This window comes from Bombus pascuorum, chromosome 9, assembly GCF_905332965.1.
Source record: "Bombus pascuorum chromosome 9, iyBomPasc1.1, whole genome shotgun sequence".
Lineage (NCBI taxonomy): Eukaryota > Metazoa > Arthropoda > Insecta > Hymenoptera > Apidae > Bombus > Bombus pascuorum.
This window is the reverse complement of record NC_083496.1, coordinates 350638-371580: the sequence shown is the minus strand read 5'-3', so window position 1 is coordinate 371580 and position 20943 is coordinate 350638. Positions and strand designations below refer to the sequence as shown.

General features: G+C 41.6%; 1 protein-coding gene across 2 annotated transcripts in view; it reads left to right on the top strand.

Moving 5' to 3' along the window:
* Positions 1–2279: 2279 nt before the first annotated feature.
* The window catches only part of LOC132910821 (neuroligin-2-like), a 48841-nt gene continuing 30177 nt past the window's right edge, over positions 2280–20943 (top strand). For both annotated transcript variants that reach the window (XM_060966889.1, XM_060966888.1), the window contains exons 1-2: positions 2280–2484; positions 6346–8035. In XM_060966889.1, the coding sequence (XP_060822872.1) occupies positions 7225–8035 (811 nt within the window). In that variant the 5' untranslated portion in view covers positions 2280–2484; positions 6346–7224. The remainder of the gene's footprint in view (positions 2485–6345; positions 8036–20943) is intronic.

Sequence of the window (20943 nt, the reverse complement as noted above, 5' to 3'; positions counted from 1 at the left end):
TTCTAGGAAAACTCTACGTCTTTCTCTCGTATACCCGTTACCTGGACACCGCCGCTACGAAGAAAATACAATTCAGTGAAGTAAAAAAATGAAAAAAAAAAAAAAGAAAAAGAAAAAGAAAAAGGGGAGATCGATACGAACGTTGTTTGGGTCACGAGGTCTAGAAACAAAGAGCTATAAGTAAATTTTTATTGTTATCTCTTGTAACTTTCAGTTAGAGTTACACACCGAGCTTAATTTTTTTGGTAATGTCCTTTGCTGCAAACGTATGCCGCCCATCACCTTCTATTCTAACGTAACACTGCCACAGTGCGAATCTGGAGCAGCATACACTGTACTTATACCTGTACTTGTACATATTTCGATATATTCCTATCGCACATTCATCCACGCGTTCCTCTATCGGATAACCTCAACGCAGATAATATCGCGTTAGAGTTACTTTACTAAAGATACTTATATGAATAAATAGCTATGATTTTCTCTTAAATAATCTTACAATCCATAAAATACTCGAAAGACGCCGCATCGAAACGCTCCCATAAACAGCCAGGGAAAATTGTTAGCCTTGCTCGGAACCATCCATTTGATGGCACGATAAGAACTATTCCCTTCTTTCTACCATTCTGCCAGTCATTTTGTCCCTTTAATAAACACGTAATTCCTCCTCGAAGATCGATGTCAGAGTTCCGACATGCTCATCCGCCTTTCCACTATTAGGAAAACCGCAAGTCAGGCTAACTCGATTCTGTTTAACTTATCCGGACGGTTTCTTTCGTGTTTACGAATCGCAGCCGCGAATTATTTACCTCGGAGACAGAGTCGGAAAGAATCGTGGCTTGCGTGCGAAGATCGTCGTCGATGGTGTTTCTCTTTGAAAGTGCAATTGATCGCGCAGGCCAGGTATCAGAGAATGCAGCTGTACGGAGTTGAGGCGTACGTGGTGGACCGTTCCATCGTTTCCAGTCGGAGAGAGGGCTGTCTGTTGCTGCCAACTTAGACAAAGAGGAACATCTCTACCGTCTCTATTTTGACCCTGGTTTCTACGCGAACCGTCTCTATATTATTTCGTCTGGTTCGGCTCGCACTCGACTGGCATGCGAAAGAGGCGAAGGCGCAGGGGTGGTAGCAACAACAGCGAGAAACGTCGGGGGATGGATGGACGAGGGTGGAAAACACGAGCCTCTTCTCTGGAACAGGGAGATGCCGTCGGACGAAAAGGAATCGTGGCTTAGGTAGGAGGAGAGCGGAGAAACGACGTTCTCGATGAAGGAGATGGAAGAGAATCAACGAGGACGGGAAGACGGTGTCGAGAAGAATCGAGGGAGGCAAGTGTGATGGTGCGGTTGGAAGAGAAGGAAGAAGAAGAGAGAGAGAGAGAAAAGAGGAGGAGAATAGGGAATAGTCGAAGAGAAGCAAACGGGGAAGATGGAAGAGGGAGAAAATTGAGCAGAAGAGCGGCAGAGAAGGTGAAAGAGGGAGGAAAGTGGAAAGAGGAGGAGAACCGGAACGACCCGGGGGTTGCCGTGGCGTTATCGACCGGACTGGTGGTCGGTACGAAACCAGGCGTCGGCGCCGTGGATGCCCCGGCTTCCTCAAGTGCCGGACCATCCTCCACCTCCACCGTTACCACCACCACTACCACCACCGCCGCCTCCACCACCACCGACTGGCAGCAGCAGCAGCAGCAGCAGCAGCAGCGGCGGCAGCAGCAGCAGCAGCAGCACCAACAGCAGCAGCCAGCAGCAGCAGCACCAGCACCAGCACCAGCACCGCCACCTCCATGGAGGTCGCGCGGTTGGCCATCAGTAGAGCCCGGGACAGACTGCCGATCGCGCACACGGAGGGTGCGGGTCGTCCCTGGGATTGGTCGTCGGATCGGGTTTGGTCGGTCGGTTGTTCGGTTATAGCGCGGTTGTTCTCGGTGTATACGCACGCGAACGGTTCACGAGGACAAGTTTCGATTCTTTTTTCTTTTCTCCGTTCTCTGCCGTTGTTTCCTGCTTTCCCGATGTCGTTGCAAATTTCACCAGCGTACGAGGTAATCGTCGGTGACGCGATTCGTGACGCGACGTTGTGAGCAACATTTTCTGTCGGAAATAGCAGTGACAGCTGGAGAGCAGCGATCACGGGATGAAAACACCTCGTGGGTGGTGGTGGTGAGAGAGGGTGCAGGTGGTGGAGTGGCGGACGAGTTTGTTCGCGAGCCGAGCGAACCAAATTGACCTGCACTAGTGCGGTGTGAACTAGACGTGGATTTGATACCGGATCGTCCGATCATGTTCCTTCGATCCTTCATCGCCCGCCATGTGTGCTGCTTGCCATTGTCCGATATATCAGACTGGGCCAGTTCGTGGCAAGACGACTACCGTCGTGTTATCGGATTTGCATCGCAGTTCGTTGACTGAACAAAGCTGACTCTCGTTGCATTGACTGTGTACCGACGAGAGATATCCGTGGAGCTTTGTACGAAATTCGAAAACGGTACGTCGATATAGCGGTGTAACGAAAGGCCGAGTAACAGCTGGTGAGATTGGCGTTCGGTAGTTCCTCGTTTTACGATGCCAATGAACGGATCCGTGCGCAGCCCTCTATCCTTGTCTAATCATACAGATTGCGAACGACCTGCTCGCTCGGGCTTATAGTTTAATAGCGAACTACTTAGTAAATTGTTAACTTCGTTCCCCCTCTCCTACTTCGAGCCGTTTAAGTTCCAAGGTATGCAGATACACGGCGGATGGAGAACTTTTAGTTAGCTTACGGTTTAATCATGGTTGAAAAGATCTCGTAACTTTGCCGACGTTTCCTTCTCTACCTTTTTGGCACGCCGAATAACAGCTGACGATTTCCGCATTTTCGACGATGGTCTGACTTTCCTCCTCCTGTCTCTTCTCTTCTCTTCTGTCTCGTAGTCGTTTGCGAAACACTTTGCAAACTACCACGATGCTGATAAACCAACTTCCCAACCTTTCCTTACCACCTTCTTCTCCAAATCGACTATTTATATAGCATCGAAGGTCAATTTTTCCATCTGATCATACACGATATCTAGATTGATTTTTAGCTTTCCTCGTAACCTTTTCCTCGAAATTATCCGCAAAAGTATAACATTTCTAACCGGATGGTTACACGCGATACGTCATCTAATTTCTAACTCTAATAACTACCGTTGTCAATTTCCAAGCATCGTAATTACTCGCAAAACATAGAATCGAATCGAGTCGGGCCTCACGGTTCGTAAAGACAAGGCGTGGACATCTCGATCGGAAAGTTTGCAGGTCCATCATTCCGGGTCTCTCTGTAATTCCTCGAGAATCGATTGCGCTAGCCTGGCAGTTCGAACGGACAGAGGCTGGCTCCGACGTATTATTAATCGTCTCGCTTGTCCCCTGCAATTAGTGCGAGCTAGGAATTTAATTTCAACTGCGAACAACTCTCCACGGTTTCCCGTGTTCCACCGCCTCGATAACGCACCGGGTTATCGATATCTCGGTCAGTGGTGACAGCGGAGCGAAGATAAGGACGAATCGCGTCGAATTCGACGAGTAATCAGCCGATACTTTGATCCTCTTTCCAAGTTGTAAAGTATAGTCTACAGTCGCAACGATAGAAGCAGCGAGTACTTGACACGCAATTCGATTTGACCGTGGAATTTCGCACGTCCGAGGAGTTTGAGATAAACGCATTCGTCTCGCTGGATAGAATATAAAGTACACAGGAAACGGAACGTCGTTTATCGTAGTGTATAAATTTTCGACGAGGGCGGTAACTTAAATGCTTCTTAAACTTTATGTACCCCGGAGACACAGCGTCGAGTATTAGCGGTATAAATTTTTATGACAGTGGACGTCCGTAATTTTCATTCAGCTTGCTGCTCGTTCCAACTCTTTGTCTGCTCTTTACGAACACGGTTTATTGTTTTTTCTCGTTCTCGTGCAAACGATACGTCCTTCTTTGCTATTGAAATTTTACGATTCTTTCGTGGTTCTCCTAAGTCGATACATTTATTTCGTTCGAACGTTCTTAACTTTAATTTCATATTTCTTTAATTAAAGCCGTTTAATTCTTTAATTTACATTTTAACGTTCCACGTTGACATCGCGATATCCCGATAGCGATTAAAAGTGAAACCTTCGATGAGCGAACAGTGACACGTACACGTATATTTGACTCGTACGTTAGTTAATTACTTCAGCGATGCGACTATAAGAAAGGAATCTAATACCTATCGTGATTCATAATTACACGCATTAACGAAGTTTTTATCAGATTTTCTTCGAAATTTTCATACGATTTTTTAAAAGCTACACTTAGTTTAAGCCCTGGCTTTTCTACTATCGCCAAACTCTGGCATTACGACGTGTAAAAGAACGTATACCACTACTGGTACGCTACGATAAACGGACAGAAGACGAAAATATGTCGGAGTTGGTTTTATCTTGCTACTTGATTCTACGTCACCTGCTTTCTGCCTGTACCTGTACGTTGTAAAATCTTCTAAAATTTTACATTGACGTAGATCCTTCTTTATTTCGATGTATCGTGACATTTAAATTCCGAGTTACAAGCCTCGATTTAATCTGGCGAACAGAGAATTTCGAAAAATATTCGCATGTATTCTTTGATCTGGCTAGTTCGCAGTTACCCGTCCTTTCCGAGCGCTCGATATTTTTCACAAAGATTTACGCAAAATACGAATAATCTATGATAGATACAAGTAGGTACATGGAATCTGTTTCAAACTTTTAATCTATGACAAAGTAACGGGCATATGATTTCCGAATCTTCCTTTCAGTATTTGTTGCAACATTATACAAGTTGAAAATCGTATCTTCTTTGCAAATTTTTTCAGACATTACGCTATTTTATGATCGACATTGTTCGATAATGTTTCATTTATATCTAACGGCAATCCTACTATTCCTCCCACTATCGTTTCGATCAATCGTGATAATATTTTAATCGTATTTCAAGAATTTTTCAAACCAATAGCTCAGATATTAGACAACTCGAAGACAAAGCATTTTTCAGTGACAAGATAGTTGTTTCGATTTTATTAAATACGGCTGTATCGTTTAATAAATATCAATTTCGTAACTAAGGTGCATCCTATCCAAAAAGGAAACAAACTTTCGAATACTTAGCGGCGATCGTGTACGTACTTTCGCGTGATTCACGAATGGTTGACTCGTTAACGAATCCAACGCCGAATTCGATCAACAATTAAATATTTGACGTTAAATCCCTTGGTAATCCACTTACTAGATCAAGTTCCGCAGCTTCGTCAAATTTAATACATCGCTTGAAATATGTTTACGTATATACATACGTATTGTAATTGGCTTCGATTCCCTATGGAGAAGCGAGTTTGTCGATGTCAACTTACTTATTAGACAGAGAGGTATAGAAGAGAGCAGTGGAAGGCGGGGAGGGGGGACGAGGAGGACACAAGTTATACTGGACGAAGCAAAGGATCGTGTTTAAAGCAGGCGTACAACTTGGAAATTGGAAATTCTCGCATTGCCGCAGAACCGGTATTATTGGGTTTTCGTGTCATTTGCGGCAACTCGAAACCGGCCGTGTTACAAATTGAGTTGTCCGATGTAATTCCCGGCAGACTGAAAAAGCCCGTTGAACGTCTACAGAAACGCGAAACAAAAGCAACCCTGTTGGTTTTCGGTACCAGATTGTAACGTTATTATTCCATTAGTTTCTGACGAAGTCGCACTTCGTTTATATGCGATGCAATTTCAGTTCGAGACTAATTTATTTAGGCGTCTTTGCGTTTCCGTCGTGGATTTTGCAATTTCTCCTTAATGTAGGTACTTTAAACTCGTCCTATTAAAGTTGGTATAGCATTTCGCGAAGATTCCAAAAAATAGAAATCTTTCGACGAATCGTTACATTTTTGTATTTTGTATATTTGATAATCTCAGTGGATTCACTTTTTCCCTTCTGACCGGATTCTCTTGTTTCTGACGTATATGATATTGTAAATTTATCAGATTTCACGCGAATTACAACGTATGAAAATTATCAGAAAAGAAAAATATTTCTTTCAAGAAATATCTTGACGTGGATTTGTGACCGCGCTTTGATAAAGTCGCACATTCGGCTGGAAGATATCTCTTCGTTCGTGATAATTGGACACAATGTATGTGTAATGTCTTGCATTTGATATATTTCATACAGTCTGTCCTAGGAAATAGCGTGCACGCATTTCGTGCCGCTTCTACTATGAAGATACAAAATACAAACAAGAAACTTTGTACGAGCATATTAATCGCAAATACTTGCTTCTTTGATCCCGTAAATTTTAAGTAAATTTTGTTATTTTTGTTACAGAAAATCACGGTTCAACCGTCTACGCGAAAAGAAGCCACCGAAGAAACTACCAGCGTACGAATAAAATCAAGGAATTGATTAATAGAGTTACGATATACTGTAGTAAACGAGTCGAGACAAGTGTACATACTCTGGGAACTGCCAAATCGTCCCCGATATCCTGCTCCGTGTCGCCACAAAGTCTTCGAAGCTTTTTCTCGTTGAAGTTGTAGAAGGAACAGTCGGTAATAGTCGACGCTAGAAGCTAGTCGTGTCGCAGGGGTGGCCATAGGTATAGTCGTACCCTAGCCGCCGATGCTTTCCTCAAAATCATTCAACGACGTCGACTCGAGCTCGTCGCTCATTTCACGAACGACGACGACGAGCCTGATAATATCGAGAACCGACGACTTCCGGGCATCGCGGAAGTTCGTTGCCGGCCACGCACGTCCTCGAGGATGGAATTGAGAGTCTTGCAGCCGATAAGCGCGCTAGCACCGATCTTTTTCGAGTTCACGACGAATCGTTGGACAATCGAGACGAAACAACAGAGGGCGAATAGTGGGTTATACTGGGAGTTGGGTGTGGATAAAGAAGGTGGAAAGACCGAGAGCAGATATAGCAGGGAGGAGAAATCTTGGAGATCGAAGGAAAAAGAAGAAATCGCTAGATCGGGAACAGTGATAAACGAAAGTCCGAAGAAGGAAGAAAGTCGTAGAGAGGATAGGCCGATAGAAGACACAGAGGGGAGGAAAGATACGAGAGACGGAGAAGAGAAGAAGAAGGTAAATAAAGATATAGATCGAGAAGGAAGGGAAGAAGAAGAAGAGGGACGTCCCCTGGCAGGAGGGCCCCACAGATGCGGGGCCCGGAGGGGCCAGTCCGCGGCGGCGTGACGCGATGCGGACGTCCTCCTCCTCGTCTCCGAGGAAGAGGAAGAGGAAATACCTCTCGCCTCTCGATCCTATCGAAAAGCTGCCTCCCTTGGACAATAGTTTCGGCCTGTCGTTTATCTTCCACGATGTTCACGACGAGCGTGTCGACACTGTCTTCCACTGTGCTCCGGTGTACCAGCGGTGCCTTCGGCCGGAAGCTGTTGCCGAGAAGCGTCGGCCGTCTACCGAGCTCGCAATTCGTTCATCGGTTGATCAAATTTTCGGCAACGAGCCGGGATCGTGGCATTTTTGCAACGACGATGGCGACTCGAGGAAAAACGGTATCGTCAGGAAAGGAGGCGAGTGGAGGGAAGGATTTGTACAGACTCGTTACGAGAATAGAGCAGACAGATCGAAAAAGTGTTTGGCAACGATCGTCGTGTTCCTCGGACTGTTGTGCGGACATTGGTGCTCTGGTGGAGCGGAGGCACTCGCTGGTAGCCAGAAATACAGCACGAGAACAGTCAGGACCAGGTACGGCACGTTGCGCGGTGTCGAGGACAGATCATCCACGTCTGTCGAGACTTATTACGGCGTGCCATACGCCACACCGCCGATTGGAGCGTTGCGATACATGCCACCGGTTACGCCGACACCGTGGCGTGGAATCAAGCTGGCGGATACCATGCCACCCGCGTGTCCTCAGAAGCCACCGGAACCGGACCCGAGTCTGCCGCGGTCCAAACGGGCTTACCTCGAGAGGCTAGCACCGTTGCTGGCCAACCAGAGCGAAGACTGCCTATACTTAAACCTCTATGTGCCCAAATCTCCTCACGGTGAGTGCAACTCATTACACCTTTCTTATGTTTCTCGCGCCGGTCACTTTTTCTCGGAATTGATATCGAATTGATTAATTTAAAAAGAAAGATCGTGATTAGGTACAAAGCGATTCGTGATCCGCCAACGGATGATAAGCAAAAGATAGGCATTTTCAACAAGTTTCTTTCTCTTCCTCTTCCTCTTCCTCTTTTTCTGATCTCTCTACTTAATGGTATAATTTAGCAGTCTGCAAAGTATCACGAAAGTAATCGTTGCGTGAACGACCCTTGTCCGATTAACATCGTAATTTTAAGGGTTGAAATCTCGCTTTAAATAAGACAATTCATTTCGTTATCAGCTCTGAACTTGAACGTTGAACAAACCACGATAATAATTTAATTTAAATAATTTTACACGATAGTCAAAGTGGCTATTTGCACGCGAAACGTCAAGTGAAATTTTATAGCTAATACATTCGTCCTTACAAATGTGCGGTTATGGTCACGTCTAGTTTTATCGCTCACGCTTCTCGATGCTCATTTATCGTTTAATGACTGTAATCGTGAGTTCGTAACATGGTTACGTAACATGGAACGTGATAAGACATAGTTCCATTCGTATTTTGTTGTTGAATCCGGAAAATAATTTCAATGCAAACAAATGACAAATATCCGAATTTGCAATTTCGTAGTTGGCAATTTCGTTGTTGGCGTTCTATTTTATCGTATCGATGAATCGCTAAGACTGAGATCATACGCCGATCAACGTAGGAATTGAAAAGAAATGGAAGACGATGGTCTTACAAATACCTATTTTGAAATTTACGAAAATCGGATTAAGCAAAATTCCGATTCGAAATCTCCAAGGAGTTGCAAATAGTTTTCGAAAGATCGTCGCATCGTGACGTGACATCATCCGATAGAAATACTTTTACTTGGAATTTTCTATCAACAAATCGCAAAGCGAATTTCGTTTCTTCTTATCGTATCTATGGTGATTCGGCTGGTACAGTCGAGTTCGCACGATGGAACGAGATTATTCTGAACAACGGATCACGGTTAATCGGATCACGTTCTTGGTATATCGATGATGATGATAATAATAATACGGGTGCGGTAAGGAAATTTTTCGATCGGTCGGGCGTGTACGAGTCACCGAATCTTTGTGCATAGTCGACGAAAAGTGCACCGCGGTCCACCGAACCAGGATGCAGTGCTTTTCGGCAACGGATCATCGCGTCACTTGTAAATCGATGATTCCGTTCTTTCCTCCGATTTCTCTATGCCCGGCTATAATATCTAAAACGAAAGAGGAGTTGTACGTGCTTTCTCGATTTATCTGACAATCTATCGTACTAACGTGAAAATTTCTCCTCGTTTCTGCTTCGTTCGACGATACTTCTCGTAAAAGCGTATTTTCCGTCGTATCGAAGTGGCAGGATACGTTACAGAGAATTTGTTGCTTTGATCGTTCGTGTTAATCCGAGGACGCTTCGATAGACGGCAAACAAATAATAACACCTTGATACAAACAACGATTACAAATCTTTTCGAGCTTCCAGATATACCACGTTGTTAATGCAAGAAATAGCAAAGAAAAAAATAATCCATAGTAATACCGTATAGTACGCTATTCCTAAGTGTTGTAAACGTTTTTTGCGTACGAATTTTGCGTTCAGTTGATAATTCTGTCGCCAATTGCACCAAGTTTTCAATCGACTTATCGCTTTACGTTATATTTCACTCTGCAGTATTTTACGCTATAGGTATTGGCCAATTTATAGCGATGCGCTAACGCTATAACGGTCGTGATCCATATGAGATCACCTTTATTGTTACATTCTATAACGGTGTAATAGATAGGCAAGGATTAAACTTGCGAACACTGGCTTCTGCCTGTGTTCGCAAGTGACTAATAACTCTTTTATGATGGTAGATTAATATCATAGCTGCTATATTACGTAGGTATGACTACACGATCACGTACTCTTAATTACTCGTCCCTTGTCTCAGTTAATTCTTGTTAACGCGTAAAGAATAATTTCCGTGCAACGATGGTAGAATGAAAATTCGGTTTTATATCTTTTCAACGTTTGGTTTCCTTAATTATACAGCTAAGGTATCGTTTACTTCGTTGTAGGAACTTTCCTGTAATTTAACGTAGTTACATAGATTCGAAATTACTGTTCGCGTAACTAAACTTTTATTGCGTTATCGGATTTCACAGTGTCGGAAACGTAGATAAAAATATTTGCCAGTTGGTGATATCGATCGACAGGAAGTTTTTGCACGTTATTATACAACGGATCACCTATCACTGGATAGGTACAAAAGCATTTTTCAAATATCTATGCATTATCGACTGAAAAATTTATATTTCTTTTTTGTATTTATCTTTTTCTGTCGGTAATAGGGAAAGGAGAAGACGGTGATTCGATCGAAGGTAGGGGACACGTGTGTGGATAAAACGTTCCGCGGGCTAAACAAAAAACGAGTGGATCGTCGAATATCGGGAGTGTGTTTCGTAACAAAATGTGGGGGTGCCGATTACCGAGCTCTCTCTCTCTCTCTTCTCGTTTCATCCTCGTTTCTTCCTTCTTTTCGTTTTGACTCGCTCGGATTTCGGGAAGAAGCGGATAAACCGAAGTCGTATGCTGAGAGCGGCAGAGGACGGAGGAAAGAAAGCGAGAGAAAGCGGAAGAAAGGAGAGGAGCGTCTACACAAAAGAACGTCATCGATCGGTGTCTCGCGTCGTGACGCTTTTCCGATTGCGAGCCCAGCGACGAGACGACGCGAAAATCTAGACTCTAGACTACCGCGTCCATCGTTAGCTTCCAAGCTGGTCCTTAAGCGTCTTAAGGATAGCTGTTTCCATCCTCGAGATAGGCATTTCCCTCTTATACGTGCGAAATTGTTTCCACTTTGTCTTTGATCGAATGTTACCATGCGTTGGTCGTCGTGTTTCCTGTAACGTCAGTTTTAACCACGCCTTAACGAACATTCGCTTATTTTTCCGAATATTTGCGAGACGAGTAAAGATAGATACTCGTGTAAAGATAGACTGTCAAGTACCGTTCCTATCCGCACCTGTTACCGATAATCTTCTCGCGATGGAAAGAGTAGGTATTTGTAATTTATCCCAATTATTGACAACATTTATTTACCCGACGATAGCATGGAAAAATGTAATAAAAAATTCGCGTTAAAAGGCGAATATGGACGTATACAGCGTAATTTATTCGAAGAAAGGAAGAAAGCATACTTTTAACAGACGTTTGTACGTTACTCGTGCCGATGATCGTGATAGTCGATAGTCGACTAACGATAAGCCATATTTTCGTTTTCAAATATTTCGATCTTCGAATTTCTACGTTACAAAGTATTTTACTGCAGGGAATATCTTATTTCGTTCAAAAGATATTCCTTCTGCGACGATACAAGGATTTCCACGGCTAACAAGACCGCGTCGAACCACCGTTCTCGTCGCTGCCTTTTGCATATTGAAACGTCGTGACATAACGCTTTTCTTCCATCCTTAATTTGAACCGTGGAAACAAAGAGTAATAGCACGGTGTTAAATTTGGCGACTACGGTGCAACGTTGCAACTTGTTTTTGTGCAAAAAAGCAACAACCGCCGCATAATGAACCGATGCATTATCGCGCAACAAAACCCAACTGTCCGGCTCACGACCCACGAACAAACGGTGCTTTGACGTTGAGTATTATAACTCGGCTTCTAACGATCCAACTGACACGAAACTTTGCCATAATGTTGGCGAAGGCTGTACTTCTAGATGGTAAAAGTTTCGTATATATGTACCGATATTTCTTCTACTCTTGGAAATTTTTCTTATTTTTGCGACAGACCCTATATTACATTCGTATTACACGAAACGTATGTACGATTATTCCGAACCTTTCGCTCATTGTCGCGTTACGTGTCTCTCGAACTTACACTTTGCGACGCAAAGCGGGCAAATATTTCTATATTTTGATCCATGTCGATTTAAGAACTCAAATCGAAGCAATATCTGCTATTGCGAAAATAATTTTCTATCTCGAAAAATATCGAATACGTGGAGTGGAATATAGTCGCGGCAAGAGTATAAAACGTCTTTGAGACGCCGATGACGTTTGCGCGAATGTGGCGGTGTTCGATTGCCGTTTAAGAAGATCGGGACTGTGTCGAAACATCCTTTATTATAATTACGATAATAATTATTATTATTTAAAAGTTTTCTCCGCCCGTTTCTTTCTCGTGAAATCCCGATCGTCCCTACGTGTATTCGAATACCACACACCGAATAATACAGCGTTGCATAATTTTTCAGCTATTGTTTCGATTTTTTTCCAAGAGAGAAATATAACTGTAACGTATTATAAACAGGAGTATTTTTATCATCGTCGGAGAGGAGAAAGTTGTTGGACACGATAGACGGGAGCAACTGGCTTCGAGTTAACGTCGTGTCTGATATTAATAGCTGGTGCAGTGTTAACGAAGACAAAAGCGCGTGGGTGTGTGATTAGGTTCGTTTCGTAAATACGGAAGATGGGCGGATAAGCGTGGCAAGCTCGTAAGATTGATTTCGTTTCTGAAATTTTCATGCTCTCTAGGAGATCTATTAATCTTGCTGGTCAGCGTACAATGTGTACGGTTCACCATTGAATAAGACTTACTACCGGCATCGTACCTTATTTGTGTATACGGTACATGATATAAAGGATGAATTCAATGGTACGAAGATCAATCTCTACTTTGTCTTCGATGCAGTGAACAGCGTGTTTATTTTAGTTACGTAAAACCGTATTATCGAGCAAAGAGGCTTTCGAACGACGGAACAATGAAATATGTTTTCGGTATTTTTAACGGATCCAAAAGTACGTCGTCCTCTGAACGCCATTTACATCTAATAAAGTGCGAACGATCGAAAGCTTTTTCCTTTTATGTAACCCAGATCTAAGCCAGGCCTAATCTAAGCTCATTTCTGATCAACGCAAAATTAGACTTCGGTTAGGCGAGGTTAGATTTTTCTCGGGGCGGAGTACCAGCGATCTTAGAATGAAATAGAAAAAGGAAAAAAACAGACGTCGTGCCTGATCATTGCAGTACTATACTACTTGCGGTCTCGTCGCAGATGCTGAGAGTCGAGTGGAAATAAATTTTTTTACGGTATTTTTACGATAATTCCATGGACTCTAATTCACGTCTAGGAATAATACGAAAATGGTTGTTTTCATGGCACATGCTATATTCGTAATTTATTCGGCATGATCGTGCGAGTAACACAGTACGTGAGGTTTCAACGCATTTTCCTCGCGCGACAAACTTCTCCGTGATTTAGTTTCAATCCTGTCGAAAACGGGGACACGCATATAAATCTGTATTTTATTAGTATTCGAAAATCGAAACAGCAGATCGTTCGCGCGAAATGAAATTGGCCACGATCCAATATTCGATTCTTCCTGAACGGTAAAAAGAAGCAAGGACGCAAGAACGAAAATAATGCGTATTTCATGGCTTTTTGAAAATCGAAATAACATATTACCGGTGACCATTGAAGTAAGAATCAAGGCGATGAAGCTCGATAGGGAAAATTTATTTGTATAACGCGCGAGTGGTTAAATTCACCATGTCATTTGCAGCGATCCGGATGATTTAACCTTTTACAACATATGGATTTCGAATGCGATGACAAAATATATAACTTTGCTATTTAATATCCTGTTTTTGTATTTTCCATGCTGGGATTAATACTTCCAACGTATTCGACAATTTTATATTATTTAACGTTTCGATTAAATTTCTAAACTGTTCGATATATTTCGTTAGAAGGTTAATTCGTGTTAAAAGTGGAGATTTCTATCGGAACAAATTAAGGGTACAGCTCAACTTTCATTTTAAGAACCATTGATGGAAACTACGCTTTCTAAATTATCGATACTCAAGCCAAGGCATTGTGTATAAGGTATCTTATATTTCCAATATTATATAACATCTATAATTAACGGTATTTTTAGATATTTTGTCGGGCGAAGAAGCAATCGGTGCATTAAGCGAAACTCGAAAGCATCGTACGAGACTAAAGGGACGTTAAACGTTGTATCAAAGAAAAACATTCGCGAAACACGGACGCGTACAACGATTTTCCGTTACATACAACACACTGCAATTAAGGATAACGATGGCGTGTTTCTCTCTTTCTTTGCTCTCTGTCGTTGCTCTTTCGTTTCTTTATCGGACGGGCAGATTTTCTGCAAAACATATTCATCGACAGAGACTTTAACGCTTAAAAACATCAAATAAATTAAATCAAACGAAAGAAAGCAACATTTTCCTGTTGGATGAAGTCTCGAGTCCGACTAGTCGATGCTCGATTAGTCGATTAATTCGCTTGAAAACCAAAAGCATCACGGAACAGCGAAGGAAAATAATCTTAACGAATCAAAGATTTAATTTTCACTAATTATACAATTCTGATAATTAATAACGGGATTAAAAGCATGACCAATATTTACAGAACGGCTACTAAATTTAGTACACAAACTCTTGAAATAATCCCTGCTAACACCGAATCGCAATACAATTTGTTTATGCTTTATGCTTTAGGTGCATACCAAAGCATACCGAGATACGCAAATTAATTCGACATAACGTTAAGAAGCGTCCAACAGCCAGCGAGAGCGTTGGCTGTGTCGCAATGAAAATAGAAGAACGCGACAAAATTTCTGTACAAAAGCGTATTAACAAATTCTAAACACGGATAGTATAGAATAACAAAAAGCAGGAGATTATTCGAATCGCTTGATAAAGAATAGCTTATAAAACGAGCGTCAAGCAGCCGCAAATTTTCACGATCGACAGGATCGTCTCCCCGGACGAACGAGCTTAACCACCCCTAGGATGGCCGCGTCATCGGCATAAACAAGAATCTCTGCCGGTCGGAATTCGCTTACGCAAAGTAGATAAGCGTAGAGTACGCTTTATCCAAGGAGATTCTGCTTCGCGGAGCGAAGCGAAACTTTTTTCCACGTGATATTCCAGCCTCGTCGTCTTAGGTGCGCATGGGTGCACGTCGCGTTTCGAAACGGCCGCCGTTGTTGCAAGCTTCGGGTCGTCTGCACGTAAGAAGCTTAGCTTAGCTTCACGATATGGCCGCGGGAAAACCAGTCAGCCATACAGAAACGAGCAAAATAAGAGAGAGAGAGAGAGAGAGAGAGAGAGAGAGAGAGAGAGAGAGAGAGAGAAAGGGCGAGGAGGGCGAGGGGACGAGGGAGGGCGAGGGTAGGATTCCGGACTACGCTTCCACCACCAGCGTAGTTTCCTTCTCTCCTTTTGCTAACATTCGAGCGAGCCAGACGGGGTATTTAAATGAGATTCCCCGGGCGAAACGTATTTGACTTAACGCCCAGGAAATCCTTTTTCTTGCCCGACCGAAGCGTAACGCTCTTGTAAATGAGTTTACGGGAGCGATTTAATGACGACAATTAACGTGGTTGCCCGGGACGCGCGCATCGGGGACCACACCCGGAATCCGCTGCTTTTTTTCTCCGCTATATCGTAATTACGTTGTAATCACGAGAAGCGATCGAGATTTCGATTCTGAACGCAGCTTAAACGCCTGGCGCTTCTTCTATCGGAAACAGATGCTCGTTTATCGATGTTCATTGGTCCAGCGTAATTCGATAATATTGGAATAAGAATTTAGATAAATATTAACGTAATTTATTTTTTGCTTTCAATTCGTGAATCGGGTTATTCTTCGATAGAAAACTCCCGACATCTCTTCGCTTGCGACACGAATTTCGTACTGAACGTTTGTTCGAAGGTTACTCATCCCCGACAATTTTTTTTTAAAAGAAGAATCGCATTGGTTAAGCAACGTGTACTTGGTTGAATATAATGAAAATTTAATTACTTCTGGAATATAGACAATGTAGGACGTATGTTTCAAAGATGAATTTTTTTATTATAAATGTTGGATAACCGTGTTTCGTGCGAATATTTAATCGTATCGTGGTGGAATAATTTAGCTCCCTTTAGTTCAATAAGACCAGCTTCCCTCGGTCTGTTCAGGATGAATATTAATTGATTAACTTCCAATTAACAGGTTCCTCGATATCGCCACCTCCCGTTCACGTTCCTTTGCTCGAACGCGAGGTATTTCTTCAGGTTGAAATTTCAGCAACGAATACCTTTGCAAGATATTTCTAAATTACTCTTGGCAAATGCGTCCAGCCGAATTTATAACGCGTCTACGAATACCCGGTGCAAAAAGAACTAACGATCCTAAAGAGAATAATAATTATTTATCGGCCCTGATGTTCTACAATTTCGACTTGTAAATAGCTTTTCTTCGCAATCGTATTATAAGCCTTGCCAACGAGAATTTCACTTTGGTCGCTTCTTTTCATCCACGTTTTTGCACGATAAACATTAATACGCGTAGATTAAAAAATTGCTAAAGAAATTAATGCTAATAAAGATCCGTGAAAGTATATAGTCCAACATGGTGTCTCTGTAGAATAAAATATTTGAGAAAGAGTTAACAGATACCGTATATGAATTTGAATCGTTTCAATATCCACTGATATAATGTATTTCCAATGGTTATTTGACGATATTGGAATTTATTATTGAATCGGTGGTGGCGATCGATTTGTATTTCTTACGGATGAACGATTTTTCAGTCGAATTTCTGAGAATTTCTAAAGTTTACGAGTTTGACCGAAAAGCGGTACTCGCATGGGCGGGACTAATTAATTTTTAAAAGATCTCGAAACTGAATCGACCGAGTTTCCTATCGTACCATCTTTTAAAGGCGATGCTGTGTGCGTTTGCTGCGGCTCCAAGGGAACAATTCGCGTTACGTAATCTTTTCTACTGTGCGAGAGAACATACGTGGAAAGATTTTCAAGCCGGGCATAACCAAGCTTGTACCTACCTGTCGATTATTATTATCGTTTCTTTTTCTGCTCAAAAAACTGAAACCGACAACACTTAGCTCCAAAGCACACGTTTATTTCGCACATTCAGGCATATTATATATTTAAATATACACGCCGTGGGTGTAAATTCAAGGTACGAGCGAAGAGGAGAGATTCTATGGCTCAAAATAAAACGAAAATCAAGAGTAACAAAATTACAGCGGAAGCTCTGCGTTGGTGGAAATCAAGCTTGAAAACTTGTCGCGTATGTAACAAATTCTCGGTCAGATAGGAGCGGACAATTGGCAGCAGATTTATTTTACGCGCGATAATAAGCGGAAAACGCAGAATCAAATTTTTCCGCTCGAAGTCTCGTTCTCGAGCAAGCTGGATTTAAACGCGTTTACTTAAGAATTAACCCGATACGGTATACTCGACAAATTTTCAAACTCAATTCTCTTGAAAACTCGTTTTCAAATTTGATTCTCGCGGGAATGAAATTTTCAACGCAATTTTGTTATTCCTGATTTTCGTTTTACATTCAGCCATAGAATTATAGTTATTGAAATCGAAAATTTTGAATTACTCGCACATTTTTATAAATGTTTACGCCTAAAGGATATTTTAGTATATGAACGATGATAAATATTTAAAAGACTGTAAAAAAATGAAGAAAATTTCATTATTTTCTAGATTATTCTCTATACGAACGATAGTCAGTCAACTACGATATCTTAATGTTTGAAACAAATTGTCTCAACAACGCACTGGGTGACATAAATCACATAAAAAAAAAAAAAATCTTCGAGATCGAGAAACTTCTATGAGCGAAAGTAGTTCAAGTATTCGCCAATTAGATAACGATTCGCAGAAACCGCAGTAACGAGTTGAAAAGCACGCGTGCAAGGGCGTTAATCGACACGGTCGAACACATTATCGCTAATGTCGGGGATTATGTAATTTTCCGTGTACCAGTTACAACCGCTTTAGCGAATCAGATATTCAATATTTCACGAAAATCACTGTCACACGCGATACGTTGCAATTCGGTTTTCGGCGCGATTGCGGATACGTATACGATATACACGTTCATATATACAAAAAGCTACATCGGTGTATCGTTCGATATAGTTGGGAAATACGATCGGACAAGACTTTGTTAGTTTCTTCCGTTTCTTCTAAGCAGTTTTTCATGTCATCGGATAACATACTTATCGTTCCATTCTCCCGTCCCATAATTATCGGTCGTATTATTACATCGTTTGTTCTCGATTTCCAATCGTGATAATCCCAACAGATTTAAAATCAGTAATATAATTTTTATCCGATCGACGTCGCCACGCAGTGGTTCGACGAAAAATTAAAAATGACTGTTTCATCATTTTGTTAGCAAAATATCGGTATATGTGGAAAAAGTGTTAGCTAATCAGCTTTTTACATTACTCGTCGATCTGCTATCTCTATTTCTTTAAAGCGCCAATTTTTACTTTCTTATTTATGAAAAAATTTCCAAGATACATACGAGTATTACCGCCTAGTACTACAATATATAGCGTTAATATTCCAAAATTGCAACGATTGCAAAATAATGATATTCGTTGAACGTTATCGTTGGTTGTCTACGTTAGGAGAAAGTAGCTTGTGTTTCTAAAATTTTGTTAGAGGATAAGAGTGGAATTCTATTGGTGGTTCAGCGAAATCTTTCATCGTTTACGAAACACACGATTGTTCGCGTTCTGTGAAACGGAAAAGCGAGACGGAAGTAAGGAAGGGTTGGTGGGCTTTGAGTGGCTTGGTAATCTCGAAGGGCAGCCGCTGATGCGTTCTAATTGAACGTCCTAATTAAATCATCCTCGTGGATTGGGCTCACGGACCGTGTTTCACGGAATTAGGCAAAGAGAATTTCGACGCGTAAATCCAACGGTGACGGTATCGAAGCGTCGTTAATTTATCGCCCTTTTCGTATTTTCCTAGCGATCGTGGATATTGAAAATTCGCGATCGAATATCAGGCTAGTTAAAAAGATATCGGATGTTTGCAAAGTTTAGCTTCTTAAAGCGAAACGAGCGAATAAAACACGACAAAAGTATATTTTCGTTCAAATCGCATAATATACCAAATTACAAAGATGTCGAAAATGATACGATATCTTTTTGCAGCGTCCATCGTCGCGAACCCGGATTGTGAAAAAAGAAAAATATCGATAGAGGTTGTTGCATCGTCCGCTATGCACTGAATATTTTTATAGCCCTATTTTCCGTTGGCTGCATCGTGTAACGGCCATGTAAATTCGTAAATTCCGACCCGTTTGCTCGAATGGCCACTTTAAAACGATGCACTGAAACTATAACAGTCTATCACGAGTATCTTTATACGTGTAATACATCATACTTGATACAGCTATCCGTAACCTCTCCATTCTTCTACCGCCATCGTCTTCTCGTCGTTTAAGTACACCCCATTCCTCTCGATAAGAGTTGTCGGAAATACGAGGACGAGAACGAGGAAATAGCAGAGATGTGGCGTAAATTGATCGGATAAAAGCGTTAATATTAACAAATAATCGGACCATCGGTGGAAGATGTTTCGGATCGAGATTGTTACGGTTCGCGTTTCTTCGTCGAAGAAGCAAGTCTTGGCCAAGTGGCTGAATTCTTGAAACGTCTATAATAACACACCGTTAGATACACGTATATGTTTAATACACTTTTGCGAGTATTTTTGTCAAGCTAACCTACTCGAAAGTTTCCTAGCCAAATTCAGTTTAACGCTTCCCAACCAAAGTACGATCACACGTTTTCTATACGTTTTGATATCGATAAAGTTATATTTTCCGCAATCGTTTCTTTCACGCGTCAGAAGTATTAACTGTCTCACGTTAAACTAAATATCGAAAAATATCAATGTGATATAGATAACTAAAACCTTATATTCCGACCGAAACACTGATGATAAATAAAGCGCCGATACTTTTTAGCAATTATATCGTTATAATTATACGAAGTATACGATCGTATACTTTGAGAATATAGTTAAATTATGGAAAAGTATAGACATAACTTACGTTTTTTTAGGCTATAATCGTGTACCGAAACGTAAGAATTTCTTTCCATTTTGTCTATCGTTGTCTTGAATTTCCAAACTACGTTCCTCACACTCGGTGATAATAATCGAACGAACCTTGTAACAAATTAACTACAGGTACTGTCTCCATCGATGTTTCGTAACGATGAATTCAAAGTACCGTAAAAGGCAGCAGCCGTTACAACTATTGCGAAGATCGAATTTGGCTTACTACCCCTAATCCTTCGGGTGTCATTTAGCACGAAGAAACGCACGCTAGTTTCAGTTTCGAAGTTACTGGTAAAGTTTTGGCCACTGGAGGATTAAATTTTCACGCTGTCTGGATTATTATATCTTCGCAGAGCGACGTTGCGCGTCCGACGAATACGAATATTTGTTGTTGGAAAATGTAATTGGTGCAATTGCCGCAAGAGTGCTTGAGAAACTCAAAGCGAAGCTGTTTGCGATCAAAAGGAGCGATTCGCCCTTCGTGCGCTAAATAAGGCTATGGAAACTAGTTAACTAACGCGTATCGCCTTTTAATAATTCCTATTTTTAAAATATATGATATACGATATATTCCTGTATCATGATATAAGAATTACAATGTAACGTCCTTTCAGGTTCGTTCAACATCATTTATCGTCGTGCAAAACTTACGTTCGTTATATTCATAACGGACCTATGTCGATTAGATATATGTTACCCTTCTCGGTGAGTGTCACAAGCTTCTCGACTATCGAGCTCGTTTTTCTTAACATCTTGCACATCTGTCAAAGGTAACGATAGGAAAGATTATACAGAATGTAATTCGTACGTATATAAAGAGTTAATTCAAACTTTAGAATGGAACGAACATCGTACATCGTAATAACTGAAAAGATTCAGTCGCGATAAAACTAATGGGAGATGAAGATATTTTGAAAAATAAAAGATC